This window comes from Canis aureus, chromosome 22 (genome assembly GCF_053574225.1).
Source record: "Canis aureus isolate CA01 chromosome 22, VMU_Caureus_v.1.0, whole genome shotgun sequence".
In the NCBI taxonomy this organism is placed as follows: Eukaryota; Metazoa; Chordata; class Mammalia; order Carnivora; family Canidae; genus Canis; species Canis aureus.
Window position 1 is genome coordinate 32474980 of NC_135632.1, and position 19335 is coordinate 32494314.

The 19335-nt window shown below is 34.4% G+C and overlaps 1 protein-coding gene across 11 annotated transcripts in view; it reads left to right on the plus strand.

Moving 5' to 3' along the window:
* The window catches only part of UBE2E2 (ubiquitin conjugating enzyme E2 E2), a 469097-nt gene that overhangs the window by 381241 nt on the left and 68521 nt on the right, over positions 1 to 19335 (plus strand). For all 11 annotated transcript variants that reach the window (XR_013361371.1, XM_077865379.1, XM_077865383.1 and 8 more), the window contains one exon: positions 1902 to 2034. Coding sequence is in view for 10 of the 11 variants with exons in the window: in XM_077865379.1 (XP_077721505.1) it covers positions 1902 to 2034 (133 nt within the window). In the remaining variant the exon portion in view is untranslated. The remainder of the gene's footprint in view (positions 1 to 1901; positions 2035 to 19335) is intronic.

Consider the following 19335-nt stretch of genomic DNA (forward strand, 5'->3'; position numbering starts at 1 on the left):
ACGAGTTCTGGGATCAGGTCCGACATTGGGCTTCCTGCGAAGAATCTGCTTCTCCCTCTTCCTGTCTCTGCCTTCTTTCTGTGTCTCTCATGAGTAAACAAATAAAACCTTTTTTTAAAATGTCTATTTTTGTTGATGTGTTGAAATGCAGTTGATTTTTCATATTGATTTTGTATCTAGCCACTTTGTAAAATTTTATTAAGTTTAATAAATTGTGTATAGGTTTTTCTGTGTACATAAATACTGCAAGCACTCACAGTTTTATTTTTTCTATCCCAATCCATATACCTATTATTTTTTCCTTCCTTGTGTCTTTCATACATGAAAGATCATGAATATGATCTCTAGTACAGTAAGGATTAGAAGTAGATCTAGTGGGTTTTAAAGGATATGCTTTTGATATTTTGCCACTGAATATATCAGTTGCTATGAAATTTTTGGTAGATGCTCTTTATCAGGTTAAAGAAGTTTCTATCTTAAAAAAAAGAAATGTCCATCTATTCCAATTTTGCTGAAAGTTTTTTTTTTAATCATGAATGGCTATTATTGAAGTCTATTGAGTGCTTTTCCTACACCCATTGAGATTATCCATTTTTTTTCAACTTTAAATCTCTTAGTTTGGTAAATTACATTAATAATGTTCTATTATTAAACTATCCTTGCATTCCCAGAATATATCCCAATTTAGTTAAGATGTGTGCTTTTTTGATATACTGCTTAAGTTTTTGTAGATGTAAACTAATTTCAAAATAAAGAGTAGTAGCTAAATTTTTGTTGACAATCAAATCTTCCCCAAAGGGTTGCCCACTTGGCTACAGTATGTGAGAGGCGTTTATGGCTATTAGATGCAGGTATTAGCTTGAAGTAGCAAAAAAAGAACACTGAAAAGCTAAATTATAATCTCATTTTGCCCTTCTGTTCATTTGAGAATATAATTAACTTGACTCATGCAGGCCTTTATTTTCCTTAGTGAGTTTGTCTGAGACTCAGGCAGATGTTTACTACTAGTAGTCATGTGGCTTCACTTGAATTCCTATTAATCCATCATCATTGAACCAATATATACTTAATAGGCTCTAAGACAAGGCAAAAAATATATTCCTCAAGGACCTTCTAGGGAGAGACAGAAAAGTAAACACTTTAAAAACAATTACAGGAATGCCTGGCCAGCTCAGTTGGTAGAGCATGTGAATCTTGATCTTGTGGTTGTGAGTTCAAGCCCCACATTTGGCATAGAACTTACGTTAAAAAAAAAAAAATTCTTTTTAATTAAAAACATGGTTATAAAATACAATGATACATCTTGTTTTCTATAAACCAAACTATTCATGATACATAGGGGTTAAGGGGGCAGAGATTCTTTGGCTGGAGAGAAAAGAGAAAGATTGAGATGATATATGATATTTGAGCTGAGTTTTATAGATAATGAACATTTACTGATCTCCCTGAACCTCATTTGTATTCTTAGTTGTTAACAAAGGAATTAGACTACTTTTTATTAGACTTTTTTTGTCTCTAATGGCCCTTCTGTCCTTCAAAAAAGTTGTTTCTTTCACCCTATGACTATATCCTCTTTTTCAGGACCGTATGAATAATTTCATGCTTTATTAAACATTTGTGCTCCTACCTCTGGTCTTTGATCCTAGGAATCTTTTGTTCAATAGGTGCAGGGTTGTGAATGTCAAAACAGAATCTTCCTAGTTCTGTTTTATTAAGTAATACCAACATCTTTTCTTTATAGAGTATTAATGATATTGACAAATGAATCATCATACAGAATTACCCTGTTTCTGTTGTGTTTTTGTGGAATTGCTCAATTTATTGTTACCATAACTAGAATTTTTTAAATTCCAGGGTTTACATAATCTCTAAGTACATTTCATTTGTATGTCTTATTTCAGTGCTGGACCCAAAGGAGACAACATTTATGAATGGAGGTCAACTATATTGGGACCCCCAGGATCTGTCTATGAAGGAGGGGTGTTCTTTCTTGACATTACCTTTTCACCAGACTATCCGTTTAAACCCCCTAAGGTCAGTATAAAGTGTTCATCCATTTTTAGCAATATGTATTGTTGTATATGTATATACATATACATATTCTTAAATATACATATCTAGGAATGCATGTCTATTCTGTTAACATAGACAACTTCCCAGGGCTAATTGTGTGGAAAAGGAAACCAAATGTGAAAAAATATAGGCTATTTCCTACCCCATCTCCTTACTCATATTTCATTGCTTTTTCTCATCATTTCTCAATGTCTCTTTTCTGTGGTTTATGCTATAATGTAACATAAAGCAGCATATTATGAGTGGGACTAAGTGAGTGATAATGGGCTTATGCCAGCCCTAGAACCCAGGAAACCAGACATAGCCTGAAGCTGAGGCCAGAGCCAAGCCCCAGAGCCAGCCTGAATGTGGAGGGAGCCCCATCAGGCAGGTCTCAGGGCACCAGCTATGGAGTTTTGATGCCTCCACAGTTCAGCTGATCACATGAAGTACACATGCGCTAGAATGGAAAGTATGACCTACAAAGACTTGAAAGTGATGCCAAGAAAATTTATTGAAAAAGTATTTGTAATAGTTGATTAATATAAATAACTAATTAATGACCCATAGGGGAACTTACACTTATTTAAGACAAGATTATATACTTTAAAAATTCTTCACATTCCTTTCTACTGCCTGTAAGTCAGTTATTTGATGAGTAAATTTATTCTTCATTTTGGAAAGGTAAAGTCCCTAAGGATATTGACTGTGTATTGGCCACCAAGAAAAAAACTCTCATTTGACCTGACTTAATCTCTCAATGCAGAGGGAAATAAAACTTGCTTGAGTTGTAGTTTAGAATGGACAGTTTTAAAAAAGTAAAAATAGGACTATACCTTTACCATGAATTTCTGTAATTCCCCTCCCTCTCTTTTTTCTCCCCTCTCTCCTCCTTCCTTCCTTCCTTTCCATTGATGCTTGGATATTGTTTCTTACCACAGCAAAAGTAATAACTATAATTTTACCAAAGAAGGAACCCAGACACAGAAAAACTGAGTAACTTTCCTAGCATTACACAGCAAGCAAATAGTAGTGTTACCAGTACTTGAACCCAGAAGTCTGACCCCAAAGCCTGTGTTCCTTTCTATATTACATGATACATTTATCCGAACTGACAGAGCTGGTGACATTGGTGATCACCCATACTTGCATTAGGTTTGGTTTTCAGTGATAAAGCCATAGTACATGTCATATTTATTTTCTCCTTTTACTGGATGGGAACCTTATGTCTTTCATTCTACTTGGGGCCAGTCCATAAATCACTGGGAGTACTTATTGCACTGCCAGTGATGAGGAACCTTTCTCTGACTGCCTCTTCTGTAAAGGAAATACAGAGTGGGGAAGAGGAGGGAAAATTCAAATCAAGTAGTTGTGCTGCTTGTGAGTTTGGTATAGGGTATTTTGTGCATCTGAAATGTACATCTCAGAAAATGTGTAGGCTTATCTAAATCCTGCATGACAGAAACATGTAGATTAAGATTAAAGCTGGAAGGGAGAACTAGTAGATTAGATAAAATAATGCAGTTTCCAAAAAGGCCTCAAAAGGATGGTCCAAAACAAGATGGAATTTAACACAGCTTAAATGTGTAGTATTTCAGTACAGAAAGAAATCATGATACAAGAAGGAGAGACCTACTTTATTTTCATATAAATAATATTTGTGGGCTTTTGGCTAACTAAAATTCTGTGGGAACTTAAGATTCTTGAAGCCTCAAGGAGACATTTTTAGGAGTACAATCCTCAGAACTCCAAACCAATCGCACTGTATCCGGAGTGCCTCATTCACTTCTAAGCTCTTCATTTTAAGAGCAAACAAGAATAAGCTGGGGAGAGTCATCTACACTCTTGAATTTCTTCACTGGTTAAAACACTACAGTGGATATCAGTTGTACCAACTCATTTCTTTTCTAAAACACCCTCCTTGGGTGTTACTTTTCACAGATGAGGAAATTTAGATGAGGCTTAGAGCAGTTTCCTATAATAGACCACCAAGAATTTACTGATTTCTGACTTCACAGACCATGTACTTTCCGTTGAATTATACATAGTTAACCTAGAGATGTTTACTAGTAAAAATAGGACATAGGAGGAATGTGATATCTCTCCTCAAATGCTTTAGGAACTGTGGTATGGGATTTAGGCCTTATTCTGGATGGCTGGGTGGGACAAAAATAGAAGCAGGAGGGTATCAGTTACAGGGATATATATATATTAATTCTTACAAGGAAAATCTGAACCACAGCTATATAGTCTGCTTTTGAAAGCTCTACTTTGACGCAGTAGGCTTCCTTTTACTGGGAGTAAATATTTGCCAGTATTTCTGTTTTAAAAAAAAAAGAAAGCTAAATTAGTACCTGTCAAGAATATTACCAGAAAAAAAATAAGCTCTTCCACTGAATGAATATGATTAAACAGTTTCTTAGGACAAAGGAAAAATCAAATTTTGGTAACTCAAATTTCAATTTAAATGCACATTTATTTGAAACCCGTGGGAAGTTTTTAAAACATTTATCATCACTAATTTACCAATTTTAGAAACCAGATTTTGTAGACAGATACGCTGTTCTAAGGGGGAAGTTTGTGGTGTCTTGAAAGCTATTAACTAAAGACCTTTTTTATTAATAGTTTTGAAGTACCATGTCCATGCCTTTCTAATCTAATCTATTCTTCTAAATAGGCTGCATTTGGAGTTGTCTTGGTTGTTTTCTCTGTTGCCCTCATCTTTTTCCATCAATATTAGCCACATACTTAGATTAATGAAACATTTCCAATGCTCTGAAGAATGAACCCAGTTAGCAGTAGGTGTTAGAATTGTTGGTGAGACCAAAGGTTCACAGATAAACCTGATTGGCTCTCTATTGGTTATCAGATATCCATTTCATAAAATTAGTCTATAGCATAATGAGATCCATGAAATGACTTTTCTTACATTTGGAATCCTTAGTGAGGATTGTAAATGCTCTCATGCTCAGATTAAATAATTTAACATATAAACCATTTAGCCAAATTTATCACTTTAAAAAATCAATAAATAAAAATGTGAAAAAATAAATACTGTAGCACTCCAGTACACTTAAACGTCAGTGGAGTGATTTGGAAGTCTCTTCAAGCCATAGGAACATTTTGGGAAGAGGACTTCATTAGTTTGAACATCCTCACTCTACAGTAGCTAATTTTTCAAAATCAGATGAGCTATTCCAATAATTTCTTCCAGAAGTCATCTAAATTTTAATAAGGCAGTGAAAGCAATTTTAATTATGTAATATTCATCAAATTTACTATACTAGTTTTAAATAGGGCAAGTACTTGCAAGTGCTGTATCTCAGTACAATTCTTAGTACATTGATTTTCTTATATAATCAATATGTTTATGCCTCTTTTTACTAAATCTACAGCAGTTTTGTTTATATGACATTGTTAACTGTGTCTGAAGTATCTGATACCAGAGCTTCAGGTGAATATTTAACCATCAATGATAATATTATTTCTCTGGGAAGATACCCATTTAATGAAACTATCTGGGAATAACATATTATGGCCAAAAAAAAGCAATAATAAAGTACTGGCATATCCCAAAGTTTTTTAATTCTGTATTTCTTTCAATATAGATATATATTTTAGTGTTCTAATTCAGATATCTGTTTATTTGTAAAGTATAAATTGCTTTATATCTTTTTGGGGATTATATTTTCTTATACATAATATAATTACTCCTATACTCAAAACCTACATTTTTTATGTCTACTGTGTAAATACTTTAATGTTTTTTACTCTGCAAAGTCTACATGTTTGTTACAGAATAACAAAGTAATTGGAGAAGCAAAAGGAAAGAATTTAAATTACCTGTAATCCTAACCCAAAAATTATTCATGCCATTTTATATATCTTTTTTGAGATTTTGATCTCTGCATAAAAATATATTGTATGCATGCACACAAATAGATACATAAATATTGGGCCATATTCCCCCTGGTTTTAGAATTACTTTTTACCTAGTATTCTGTTTTCACGCAACACTCTATTTTCCAATAAACACATAACCGCCTTAGAATTATCGAGGCTCCATAATATTCCATTGTATAAATATACCAATTTAATTTACTGTTATTGAACATAAGCTGTTGCCAATATTTCTGTTATAGTAGTGATGTGATTAACATTCTTTTAATTACATATTTTGTATGCTTGCATAATTATTACCTGAGGCTAAATTTGTTGACATGGAACTTCTGGGTAGATGGGTTTATATATATATTTGTAGAATTTCATTAAAGGTTGACAAATTGCCCTCCAGAAAAATTGTAGCAGTTTACGTCATGGCCATCAACATAGTGATAATACAGTACTTCCCTTCACTCTGCTCAGTTCTGAGGATTCCTTATCTTTTTTAATCTTTGCCAACCCAGTAGATGAAAAGTAATATTTCATGGTTGCTTTATATTTATTTGACTACCAGTGAGATGTAGAAGTTTTCACATATACTATTGTCCAGTTATTTGTATTTTTCTGAATAATACGAAAAGATTTTTTTCTTGAAAGTTATATACCAAGTAAAATTAACAAGCATACTTGAAAAATTCAGAAGCAAAATAATAGAATATGCTTTATTTCTATAAAAACACTTTAAAAATATTGTGACACCCTGTGTCTGATATTTTGTTTCTCAGAGATTCTAATGACATACATACTAATTAGATAACAGGTAGATCTTAGTTTTTACAGTAGAAATGCATAGAGGTAGCCTATTCATAATTTGGCTTTTTCTGTCTTCCTGTGGAACTGCATATTTTATAAAATATAAGTAGGCATTTTAAACATATTTAAGAGTAGGTAGGTAGGAAAATGAAATGTGTTTGTTATTTTAGCATTTCAGGCAGCCTGTGCACAAGTCAAACAAGCTCTCAGTATTCCTATCTATTACTGGAAAACGTTGTTTTCTTTGATAATGGCAAGATGGTATTTGCCGGTAGGTATTTTCCAAAAAGGAATGATAAAATTTGTGCTTAAAATGTTTAAAAAATTACATATGTATGTAGAAGTATTTGTGTAGAGTATTTTGTGTGACTTCTTTAATAATAATATCTAAAAGCTTATTTAATTATAGTTGGTTTTTCATAACAATTTTATCAAATATATTTAAAAATAAATTTTAGAGATCATTTCAGTATATTTTATGTTTTATGGTTTTATTTTTTTATAAAATCTAAACTGTGAATTGCTTACTAATGAAATGTCATTAAATAGGAAAGGTCTTAACTGTTTTCAGACAATGAAATAGGTTAAGTTAGGTCCATCCGATTTTCAAAATCTTTATTATCCTCATTAGATTTTAACCTTAAATTGCCAGGTCAAGGCTAATCATGAATAAAGTAGCTAATTAGTTATAGTAAGAAGCAATGATATTCAACATTTAAAAGCCAGAGAGAAACTTATAACTAAAGTTCAACAAGGAGTTCTACTTTTTATACCAATTAAGTTATTATTTACTTAGTTTTATTGTTTCTGCTATTGCTCAAAGAAGAAAGTTGGTTGTGTGTCTCAGGATTTTCAGAAAGAGCAGTGGTTTACACGTGTAAATGCAGCTTCCCACTCATTTGCTCATTTGCTGGCCTTGGAGGTAGAATACACAGTTGTCCTGGAGTAACGTGAATTAACTTGTTTAACCTGAGTTTGTATGTTCGCGTAAAGCCTACCTGTGGATTAAGTGCTTTCATATCTATTGAATTGCCTTTTTGGCTTATCCAGCTTAACACCCAGTAGTCACCCAAACTTAATCGGTCCAAACCCAAACTATTGATTGCACAACCCCATTCCACTCCTCCAAACCAGCTCCTCCAGGCTTCCCCATCTCAGTGAATGAGAATTCCATTTTTCTTGTGGAGGAAGTTAAAAACTATTGTCATCTTTAACTTTTATAAGTCGGATATGTTCATTCATTGACTAAAGCTTTTCAGCGATTCTAACTCACTGGATAAAAGCACATAAAACCCATTTTCAAAATCACTATCACCCTTGGCTCAACTACTCTAAGCATGTTTCCTCCACAGAGCCTTTACATTTGTTCTTCCTTCTGCTTTCATTGTTTTCCTCTGCCTGAAATTCTTATGGTTCACCCCATTTTTCCCTTCAGATATCTGCTCAAATGTTAACTTTTCAAAGAAGCTCTTGCATGACAATTCTTAACCACCTTCTGACCCCGTGAACTTCCCCACCACAACCACCATACTTGATTTTTCTCCATTTCACTTCTCCCTCCTGGCATTATGTATTACCTTGTCTAAGGGTTTATTATGTTTACCTTTCTTCAGTTAGTATGTAAAGTGCAGGAGCACAAAGACTTCATCTTGATGTCACTCCTAAATTCCTGGTACCTAAAACGGTACCTAACAGTTCAGTAGGCATTCAGTAAAAATATGTTCATTTAATCCATACAACTTTGCCATTAAGACAGTACTTATTACTACCATCACTCCCATTTATAGACTAGAAAACCTAGGCTTATGGAGGTTAAGTGGTCCACAGGTCACATGGAAAGTAGGTAGCAAAACTGGAAACCAAACCCAGTTCTAAACTGAACTTTTCAATCCCCAGTTGTAGAGAAGATTTAAATGATTTATATCCCTGAAAGAAGGAATACTCCTTAGATTTTATACTCTTAGATTTTATACTCTGGTATAGGTTAATTATATCAGATCATTCACTAAACCAGGTTTTTTGGGGAGTGAAATGAAATTGATGATACAAGAAGGAAAGAATGTTAGGAGGAGATTGCAAATGCCTCTTTCAGTTTTGGCAAGGATCCTCTTTCCAAAGGCACCTGACCCATTTTCTCCAGTGTATTCATACTTCATAGACACTGAGACATTAATTTATGTTAACAGTAAATAACTGATTTCTACATTTTGTTAGCCCTAAACTAAAGAGAAGTTACTTCCCACTTCACAGGTCATTTTCACATTTGATTATTGTCAAAACAGCCTTATATCTTCAGTGTCTTAACTGGGCTACAGTATTACTTGTATCTCATGAGTCAAAAAATTTTCTTTTTTAGTCCATTCTCCTTTGTGATAAACCATTTTAAAATGCCATGCTATAATTTAATGTGTGAAATTTCAAAATGAATCTGATGAGTAAAAATAGATCATAACAGTGGCTATTGTTTAAAACAATACACATTACATCCATTTATATATCCAACCACTACCCCCAACTATCACAATTCAATTTAAAAATTACTAAAAATAAGGATTGGATTTTGTTTGTTTTCAGGGCAAGGAATACCAACTTTATTTGTTCTAAACCAAATTAAATATGCTGATAAGCTAAAAAGGAATTAGCCACTTGTCTCAGAGGAAGTTCAGTTTTATCATATTTTATCAAGATTTCTCTATCTAGTTTTCTGTAGTCTAATGCAGTTCCAGACTTTGGAGAAAGACCTTTAGTTTGTCATTGTCTTCCCTGAGATGCTTATTGCCCAAGACATCTTAATCTATTTGGGTTGGATTAAGCTTTGCCCAAACTGATGGAGTTGGTATGTAATCAGCCTCTCTGATACCTACTCACACACCCCTATTAGAGTCTTGCCATAGAAGTAGGGATCTCAAGTATTTTGCTGTGTTCCTTCATACTCTGGAGTTCCTTTCTCTGTGGCCCCACTCTAAATGGCAGTTGGGGGATCCCTGGGTGGCGCAGCGGTTTGGCGCCTGCCTTTGGCCCAGGGCGCGATCCTGGAGACCCAGGATCGAATCCCACGTCGGCTCCCGGTGCATGGAGCCTGCTTCTCCCTCTGCCTGTGTCTCTGCCTCTCTCTCTCTCTCTCTCTCTGTGACTATCATAAATAAATAAATAAATAAAAATGGCAGTTGGTATTTGTTGATATTACTGTCAACATAATTGAAAGGAATGGGCAGACCTAAATTCCTTCACAAAGGATGTTCTTCTACAGGGGGGTTCAACGAACAAAGGAAATTGGAGTGAGACCTACAGATGTTTGTAAAATGAGGAGCTTTCTTGTTGTCACAGCCAGGAAAAGATGGCAACTCACTTATCAGAGAGAGGTGATTTCTCCAAAGAAGGGCTCCCAGATTTAGACAAGTGATGTTCTCCCCTCGCAAAGGTTTTCTGAAGAGAAAAAGGGTGGAGTGGCTTCAAAATGAAATTTTCAGGATCACAAACATCAAAGGGCAGGGATCCACTATTTCCAGAAAACAGGGCACACTGGGAACTCTGAGAGAAACACCATGAGTCACAGAAAATTCAGGGACAGTAAGGCAGTGGTAAAGGAATAGAGCTTGTGAGGAGGGAAAATTCTGCACAACTGAGCCAGAAGAAGCTACACATTTGCACTTTCCTTAACCTTGTATAAAAGAGCCCTGATAAGAACAGATCAAGACAGAACAGACAGCTTGTGTTTATTGTCTATAAATTTTAAAACAAATTATTTTCTATCATCCACTTGAGAAATGAGGTGGGGGAAATGGTATTCTACATGTAAGACAGAATTATGATAGCCTCTACTTTATTTAAAGGTGTTACTTATTTGGATAGCTATATGCAATGCTGTTTTATTCAAGCTTGTATAGAATGTGAAGGTCTGAGTTAATTTTTAAGACTACCAGCCAAATATCAACTCCTTTATGGCAAATGATCAAGTTTCCTTGATTTTTTTTTCCAGAGTTGGATCTGGATCTCTTGATAAGATAGCAGCCTTTAGAGATTTGCTTTAGCAGGTCCAAGGAAAAATTAGGCAGGAAGAAAGGAATGTTCTGAGTTCCCAGCTGGCCAAGATCATAGTATGTAATCATGGCTTGTCACTGAGTTAGGGGAAAGATCAACTGGTTTTTACCAGTATTATGCAGGTCTTCCTGTAGAAAATAACAAGGAACAAAGTGATATAAAAGTTAAAGATTTAAAAAAAATAAGTTAAAGATTATAAATAAAATAGACCTAGCATCAGATAGCTACATTGATTCATACAGGTGTAACTATTCTAAGAACCAGATATATTTTTCTTATGGTATTAGTATGTTAACATAAACCTGCCCCAAAATTCCTGTAAGTTCTTACTAGTTGCTATTAAAATGTCTATGTTAAGGCTAATTTATAAAGCAAAGATTTATCGAGCCCTTCTTTCTGGGTCTTGTTACATAAAGATCAATAAGATAAAGCCCCAAGGACCATGTAGACAAGGAGAATAGGCAGGGGCTAATACAGTAGTCCAAGCTAGAAAAGAATGAAGACTATGTTTTGGAGATAAAGACAAGGGGAATATATATATGAATTCTTCTTTTTATTCCTTTATTTAGTAATTATGTTTATACCATGCAGCATCCAGATACTGGACATATAGAAATGCCTCTTCTTGCAGAGTTTACATTCAAGAAATTATAAAACAAGATTTCTCAATTTCAGCATGATTGATATTTTGGACAAGAGAATTTGTTCTTATGGAGGGATATCCTTTGCATTATAGGATGCAGAGCAGCATCACTGGCCTCTATACACTAGGTGCCAGGAGTAGTCTTCCCCCTCATCTTCGGCCCCCTAATTTGTGACAGACAGAAATGTCTCCAGATATTGTTGAATGTCTTCTAGAGGCTCTAAGGAGATCACCAGTGGTTGAGAAGCAGAATTTTTTTTTTCATTTGAGTATAGTTGGCACACAATGTTACATTAGTTTCAGGTGTACAGCATAATGATTCATCTTCTTTATACATTATGCTATGCTCACCACAAGTGTAACTTCTGTCTGTCACCATACAATGCTATTACAGTATGGTATACATTCCCTGTGCTGTGCCTTTATTCCTGTAGCTTACTCATTTCATAACTGAAAAACTGTATCTTAAACTCCCCTGTACCCATATTGTCCATTCCCCATACCTCTTCCCTCTGCCAAACATCAGTCTATTTTCTGTATCTATAGGTCTGATTCTGGTTTTTGTCTCTTTGTTTAGAGAAGCACTATTTTAGGCAGTAGTATTGGTATCCACTGTTAACTGATTAGAGACACCTATGAGAATTCTCCAGTTTCTAATCTGAGTAGCCAAAGCCGGGTAATGGGGGAATGGGGTGTGGGGCATGTTTCCTTTGAGAAACTTATAGGACACTTGGGTGGGAAATGTTCATCAGGCAGCTTTACAGGTCTGGGATTCAAATGAGTGATGTGAACTAGAAATACAGGTTTGGGGATTAAAACTCTGTGATAAATGACTTCATTCACAGAAACATGCAATTTTGAACCAAAACTCCATTTTTGGGACTAAAATTTCCAGAATGGGTTTCCCAAGGGAAAGACTGATAATTGGAAAGATTAACAAAACTCACATTTTCTCTTGTGCATTATGTTCTTGGTGTTTGGGGATCAGAGATTATTTTCCATGCAAAAGCACACAATAGTGCCTCACAAAATATCATATTGTTATTTTAAAAAGAGTCATCTGTTAATAAATCATAAAAGCATGAACAATTATATCAAGTCAAATAAATTAATCTTCCCACAAGTGCCTAAATAAGGACTAAAATAAATCAAAATAATTACTCCTACAAGAGAATGGATTAAATGACCTTCTTCAAGCTCTCGTTGAGCCTTTTGTTTCGTCTTTAAAATCTACTGATAGTTTGGTGGTTGTGGAGAGTTGTGTATAAGAAATCATACTGTATTTTTTTAATGCTTAGTGTATTACACTAACATTATACTGTAATTTGACATTCATTATCTCACTTGATCCTCTCACTTTGAGAGGTAGGTTTCATTATCAAGGAAACTGAAACTTTTAAGTAATGTCATTAGGATCCCATAGCTAATAAGTTCCAGGGTCAGGATTAGAACTCCTGGCCTCCTGGCCTCAACCCTTTATAGCTATAGTAGCTATGCTCTGAAGTAATCTTTGCTAAAAACACAGTAATCCAGTTTATTGCCAGCAGCCATACTTCGGTGACCCCTTGTATTCTTTCCTGTAGTTGATGGGAAGCATCCATTTTTGCTTTTGTTTTTGTGGAGAATTAGGCTAAATAAGATTTTTGTTTTGGCATTTGCAAAACTAAAAACCTATATATGTATGGTATGTTATATATTTATATCTCTCCGACATATGGCCACTAATTTATTTTAAACTCTGTCCCTATAGATTATATAAAACAGTTTATTCAGCAAGGAAATAATACATAAAGCAGTATGTTTATTTCAAATTTTTACAGCTATTTTCATTTCCACATTTTTTCTTCCTTTCTCATTTTAAAATATCATGTCTTCCATAATGGTTTGCTTTTAAAATCAACGGTTTCTTTTTTTTATTGAATTATCCTTAACATACAATATTAGTATCTGATGTACAACATATTGATTCAACATTTATATACATTACAAAAGGCTCACCATAAGTATAGTCACCATCTGTCACCATACAAAGATATTACAGTGTTATTGACTATATATTCCCTGTGCTGTATTTTTCATCCCACTGACCTATTTATTTTATAACTGGAAGTTTTTACCTCATAATTGCCTTTGCCTGTGATGCCCATCTGCCCACTTCCCTCCCCTCTGGCAACCACCAAGTTTTTTTCTTTATTTAAGAGTTATTTCATTTGCTTTAAGATTTCACATGTAAGTGAAATCATTGGCAATTTTGTCTTTCCCAGTCTCACTTATTTCACTTCCTATAATACCCTCTACGTCCATTCATGTTGTCACAAATGGCAAGATTTCATTCTTTTTAGTGGCTGAGTAATAACTCTATGATAGATATAACATCTTTATCCATTCATGTGTCGATGATGAGTTGATTCCATAACTTAGCTATTATAAGTAATGCAGCAGTCAACATAGTAATGCATGTATCTTTTTGAATTAGTGTTTTCATTTTCCTTGGGTAAATACTTAGTAGTGGAGTTACTGGATCATATTTTTTTTTTAACTTTTTGAAAAGCCTCCATACTGTTTCCCACAGTGGTTTTATCAGTTTACATTTTCATCACAAGTGTATGAATTAGAGTTCCCTTTTCTCCACATCCTTGCCAACACTTATTTTTTGTCTTTTTGGTAGAAGCCATTCTTTCTACTATGATATCTTATTCTGGTTTTGATTTGCATTTTCCTGATGATTAGTGATGTTGAACATCTTTTCATGTGTCTGTTAGCCATCTGTATGTCTTCTTTGGACAAATGTCTATTCGGGTCATCTGCCCATTTTTTAATCAGGTCGTTGGGGTTTTTTTGGTATTGAGTTGTAGGAGTTCTTTATATATTTTGGATATTAACCCTTTATTGGGTATATCATTTGAGAATATCTTCCCTCATTTACTAGGTTGCCTTTTTGTTTTGTTGATGATTTCCTTCTTGTGCAAAAGCTTTTTATTTTGGAGTAGTCCCAATAGTTTATTTTTGCATTTGTTTCCCTTTCCTTAGGATGCATATCCATAAATAAGTTGCTAAGTCTGATGTCTAAAAAGATTACTGCCTTTGTTTTCTTTTAGCATTTTTATGGTTTCAGGTGTCACATTTAGGTCTTTAATCCATTCTGGGTTTATTTTTGTGTATAGTATAAGTGGTCAAGTTTCATTCTTTTGTATGTGGCTGTCCAGTTTTCCCAACATCATTATTGAAGAGACTTTCTTCTCCCCACTGTATATTCTTGCTTCTTTGTTGTAGGTTAATTGACTGTATAAACATGATTTTATTTCTGGGCTTTCTGTCTTCTTCCATTGATACATATTTCTATTTTTATGTCAGTACCATAACATTTTGATTATTATGGCTTTGTAGTATATCTTGAAATCTGAGACTATGGTACCTACAGCTGTATTCTTTTTTCTCAGGATTGCTTTGGCTATTCAGAGTCTTTTGTGGGTCCAGACAAATTTTAGGATTTTTTTTCTAGTTCTGTAAAAAATACTATTGCTGTTTTTTTTATAGGGGTTGTATTGAATCCGTAGATGGCTTTGGGCAGTATGGACATTTTAATAGTGTTCTTACAGTCCATGAGCATGGTATGTCTTTCTGTTTGTTTATGTTATCTTCATTTACTTTAATCAGTGTCTTATTGTTTTCAGTGTACAAATTTTTCACCTTCTTAGTTAAATTTATTCTTAGGTATTTTATTCTTTTTGATAGGATTATAAATAGGATTTTTTTCTTAATTTTTTTCTGCTACTTTGTGCATAAAAATGCAACAGATTTCTGTATATTAATCTTATATTTTACTAAATTCATTTATTGGTTCTAATAGTTTTCTGGTAGAGTCCTTAGGGTTTTCTATGTATAGTATCATGTCATCTGCAAATAGTGACAGTTTTACATCCTTAACTATGGATGCTCACTCTTTCTTTCTTTCTTTCTTTCTTTCTTTCTTTCTTTCTTTCTTTCTTTTCTTCCTTTCTTCCTTCCTTTCTTCCTTTCTTCCTTTCTTTTCCTTCCTTCTCTTTCTTCTTTCTTTCTTTCATTTTTGTCTGATTGCTTTAGCTAGGACTTCCAGTATTATGTTAAATAAAAGTAGTAAGAATGAACATCCTTGTTTTGTTCCTTATCTTAGAGTATTAATAAAGCTTTTTAGCAGTGAGCATGATGTTAGCTCTAGGTTTGTCATATACGACCTTTGTTTATGTTGATATATGTTTCCACTATACTCATTTTATTGAAAGGTTTTTTGTTTTTTTTTTATCAGGTATGGATGTTGGATTTTGTCAAACACTTTCTGCATTTAGTGAGATGACAGTGTGATTTTTATCCTTCATTTTGTTAATGTGATGTATCACGTTGATTTGTGGATATTGAATCATCCTTATTACATACCTGGAATAAATCCCACTTGGCCGTGGTGAATAATCCTTTTAAAGTATTATTGAATTTGGTTTGCTAATATTTTGTTGAGGATGTTCATGTCTATGTTCATTAGGGATATTGGTCTGTAATTTTTTTGGTACGGTCTTTGTCTAGTGTTGGTATCAGAATAATGCTGGCTTCATAGGATGAATTTGGAAACATTCCTTTGTCTTCTGTTTTTTGAAATGGTTTATTAAGAATAAGTGATAACTTTTTTTTTAAGTGTTTGGTAGAATTCAACTGTGAAACCATATGGTCCTGGGCTTTTGCTTGTCGAGAGCTTGTTTGTTTGTTTAGGATTATTTATTTATTCATGGGAGACATGGGGAGAGAGGCAGAGACAGGCATAGGGAGGAGCAGGCCTCCTGCAGGGAGCCTGATGCAGGACTCTATCCCATGACCCTAGGATCATGACCCAAGCAAAAGGCAGATGCTCAACCACTGAGCCACCCAGGTGCCCCTTGTTGGGAGTTTTTGATTACCAATTCAATTCTGTCATTAGTTATCAGTCTGTTCAGATTGTCTGTTTCTTCATGATTTAGTCTTGGAAGATTGCATATTTCTAGGAATTTATCCATTTCTTCTAGTTCATCCAGTTTGTTGGTGTATACTTTTTTGTAGAAGTTTCTTAAAATCTTTTTTTTTTAATTTTTATTTATTTATGATAGTCACACAGAGAGAGGGAGAGAGAGGCAGAGACACAGGCAGAGGGAGAAGCAGGCTCCATGCACTGGGAGCCCGACGTGGGATTCGATCCCAGGTCTCCAGGATCGCGCCCTGGGCCAAAGGCAGGCGCCAAACCACTGCACCACCCAGGGATCCCAAGTTTCTTAAAATCTTTTGTATTTCTCTAATGTTGTTTGTCACTTCTCTTTCATTTCTGACTTTGAGTTCTCTTTTTTCCTTGATTTATTAACTTTATCTTTTCAAAGAGCTAGCTCTTAGTCTCATTGATTTTTTTTTCTATTGCTTTTTAGTCTGTTTCATTTATCTCTGCTTTGGTCTTTATTATTTTCTTTTAATGATGTAAGGCTAGATTGTTTAAATGAAATTGTTTCTTGTGGTAGGCCTGTATCACTCTAAGCTTCCCTCTCTAAGCTATTTATTTTTAAAGTTTTTATTTATTTATTTGAGAGATAGAGCACATGATTGGGGGAGAGGAGCAGAGGAATAAGAGAAAGCAGACTCCCCACTGTGCAGGGAGCTTGATGCAGGGCTTGATTACAGGACCCTGAGATCATGACCTGAGCCAAAGGCAGATACCTAACTGACTGAGCCTCCCAGGTGCTTCAGACTATTATGTTTTTAAATAGTTTTAAATAGGTGATATGTAAATATATGCATTTACACACATAGTAAAAAATTCAAACACAGAAATTCAAACAACACAGTAAAAAATTCAGACACAAAAGGTATACAGTAAATTAAGTCTTCCTTTTTGTTGCCTGGCATTTTCATTCTCCAGACATTCCCCTCCAGACATTCTTTTTTCTACATTTGCTTTTTTCAGATTTATTTATTATCTCCCAGATTTTCCTGTATTCATATATGTAGATCAGATCAGCTTCATTATAACTATATAATATTTTATTGGATGGATATAACATAATCATTGAACCAGGTTTCCTACAATGGATGTATAGGTTATTTCCAGTCTTTTGCCATCATAAATAATACTTCACTAAGAATATTTGTACATATTGTCTTTGTGAATTTGTGTAATGGATAATTTCCTAGAACTAGATTGGTAAAAAAAAAAAAAAAGGCTATATGTCTCTTCAGTTTTAATGGACTTTTCTCAGACTGCTCTGTTTTCAGAGAAGTTGTACCAACTTACACTGCCAACTTAGATGCGCCTGCCTTTTCCCTACTTCCTCAGCAGTGCTATGTCGCACACCAAGTATCTGACCTTTAACAATTTAATAGATAGGAAAGATTAATTATTTGCATTTCTCTTATTATGAGTAGGAGTAACACCTTTTCATGTGTCTGAAGGTTAGCTTTCTTCTTATTGAAAAGAAACCTTATAGAAACCTGTGCTCTTTATACTTTACAACCATGTAACTTTTGTTGACCCTAAACTCTTGGAATTTAGCATCTATACCTATAGAAAGAGGAAGTCTAACAGTCTCCAAGAGTGACTTAATTTTGCACTGTCGGCAATTGGCCGCTGCTCACTTAAAATTTTTAGTGGTTTCCCATTGCACTTAGAATAAAATTCAGACTTCTTATGTTGACCTACAAGGCCTTCATGGTCTCTCTACCAGCTTCACCACATTGCAGCTCTCCTTGGCCTCCTTTTTATCTTCAGGACCTTAGGATTTTCTGATAAACTTTGCTTGGGATCCAGCAAACATGATCCAGTTCTTGTGACCAACACCTTCTCATTCTTTAGGCCTCATCTTTAGTATTATCTAATGAGAGATACATTTCCTGAACACCTTATGTAGCTAGTTCCACACTGATTATTTTCTATCACATCAGATAATTTCTTTCATGAAACATTTCAAAGGTCTGACATTTTTACATAATTGTTGATTGGTTTATTTTCTACCTACCCACACTAGACTCTAAGTCTGTGACAAAGACCTGACAAATAGTAGGTTTGATGAAGCAAGTGAATATTCATTCATCTGGCATATCTTTTACACTTCCAAAATCTTGTTTCTTTGTTAGTTTGTAGTATTGAAAAGTTGTTCAAAATGAGCAAGCAAGAGAGTGTGTGTACATGTTTGCATGTGCATGTGCATGTTCTCAGCCTCTCCCACAGAATTAGATATACGTGGAGGGTAGGGTCATCCTTTTCTCTTTTTTTTAAGATGTATTATTATTATTTTTAGAGAAAGAGAGTGTGCAGCCGGAAGGGGCAGAGGGAGAAGGAGAGAATCTCCAGCAGACTCCTCCAGGGAGCCCAATGTGGGGCTCCATCTCACAACCCTGAGATCATGACCTGAGCTGAAACCAAAGTTGGACGCTCAACTAACTTTGCCACCCAGGTGCTCTTAGGGTTGTCCTTTTCTATGAAGATGTTTATTATAAGAGTGTTTAGTACATCCAGTAGAAAGTAATACATATTTGTTAAAACAGTGAAAGGTGATACAGTTTATCTTAAAATGCTTATAATTAAGTGCTGCATATATATTGGCATGAAATCAAATGGCAAGAAATGAATCTGTGTTAAAGAAAAACTTGCATTTTTATTTTCATCTTGTTTGAAATAGTATATTCTTGAGTGTATAAAGTTTGAGGCTATATTTTATGCAGACCATCTGTTGATACAAATTAATAGCAAATAATTTGCGCCTTTAAATATAGGTTCAAATAATGGTAAGTACATGGGTCAATTTTTACAAAATAGGAAAATACTATAATCTAAGAACTAAGTGCCTCTTCCTATAGGTATCTACCTTCAGTAATATAATATGTATGATCATAGTCACTTTTCTATGCCATTTATAAAC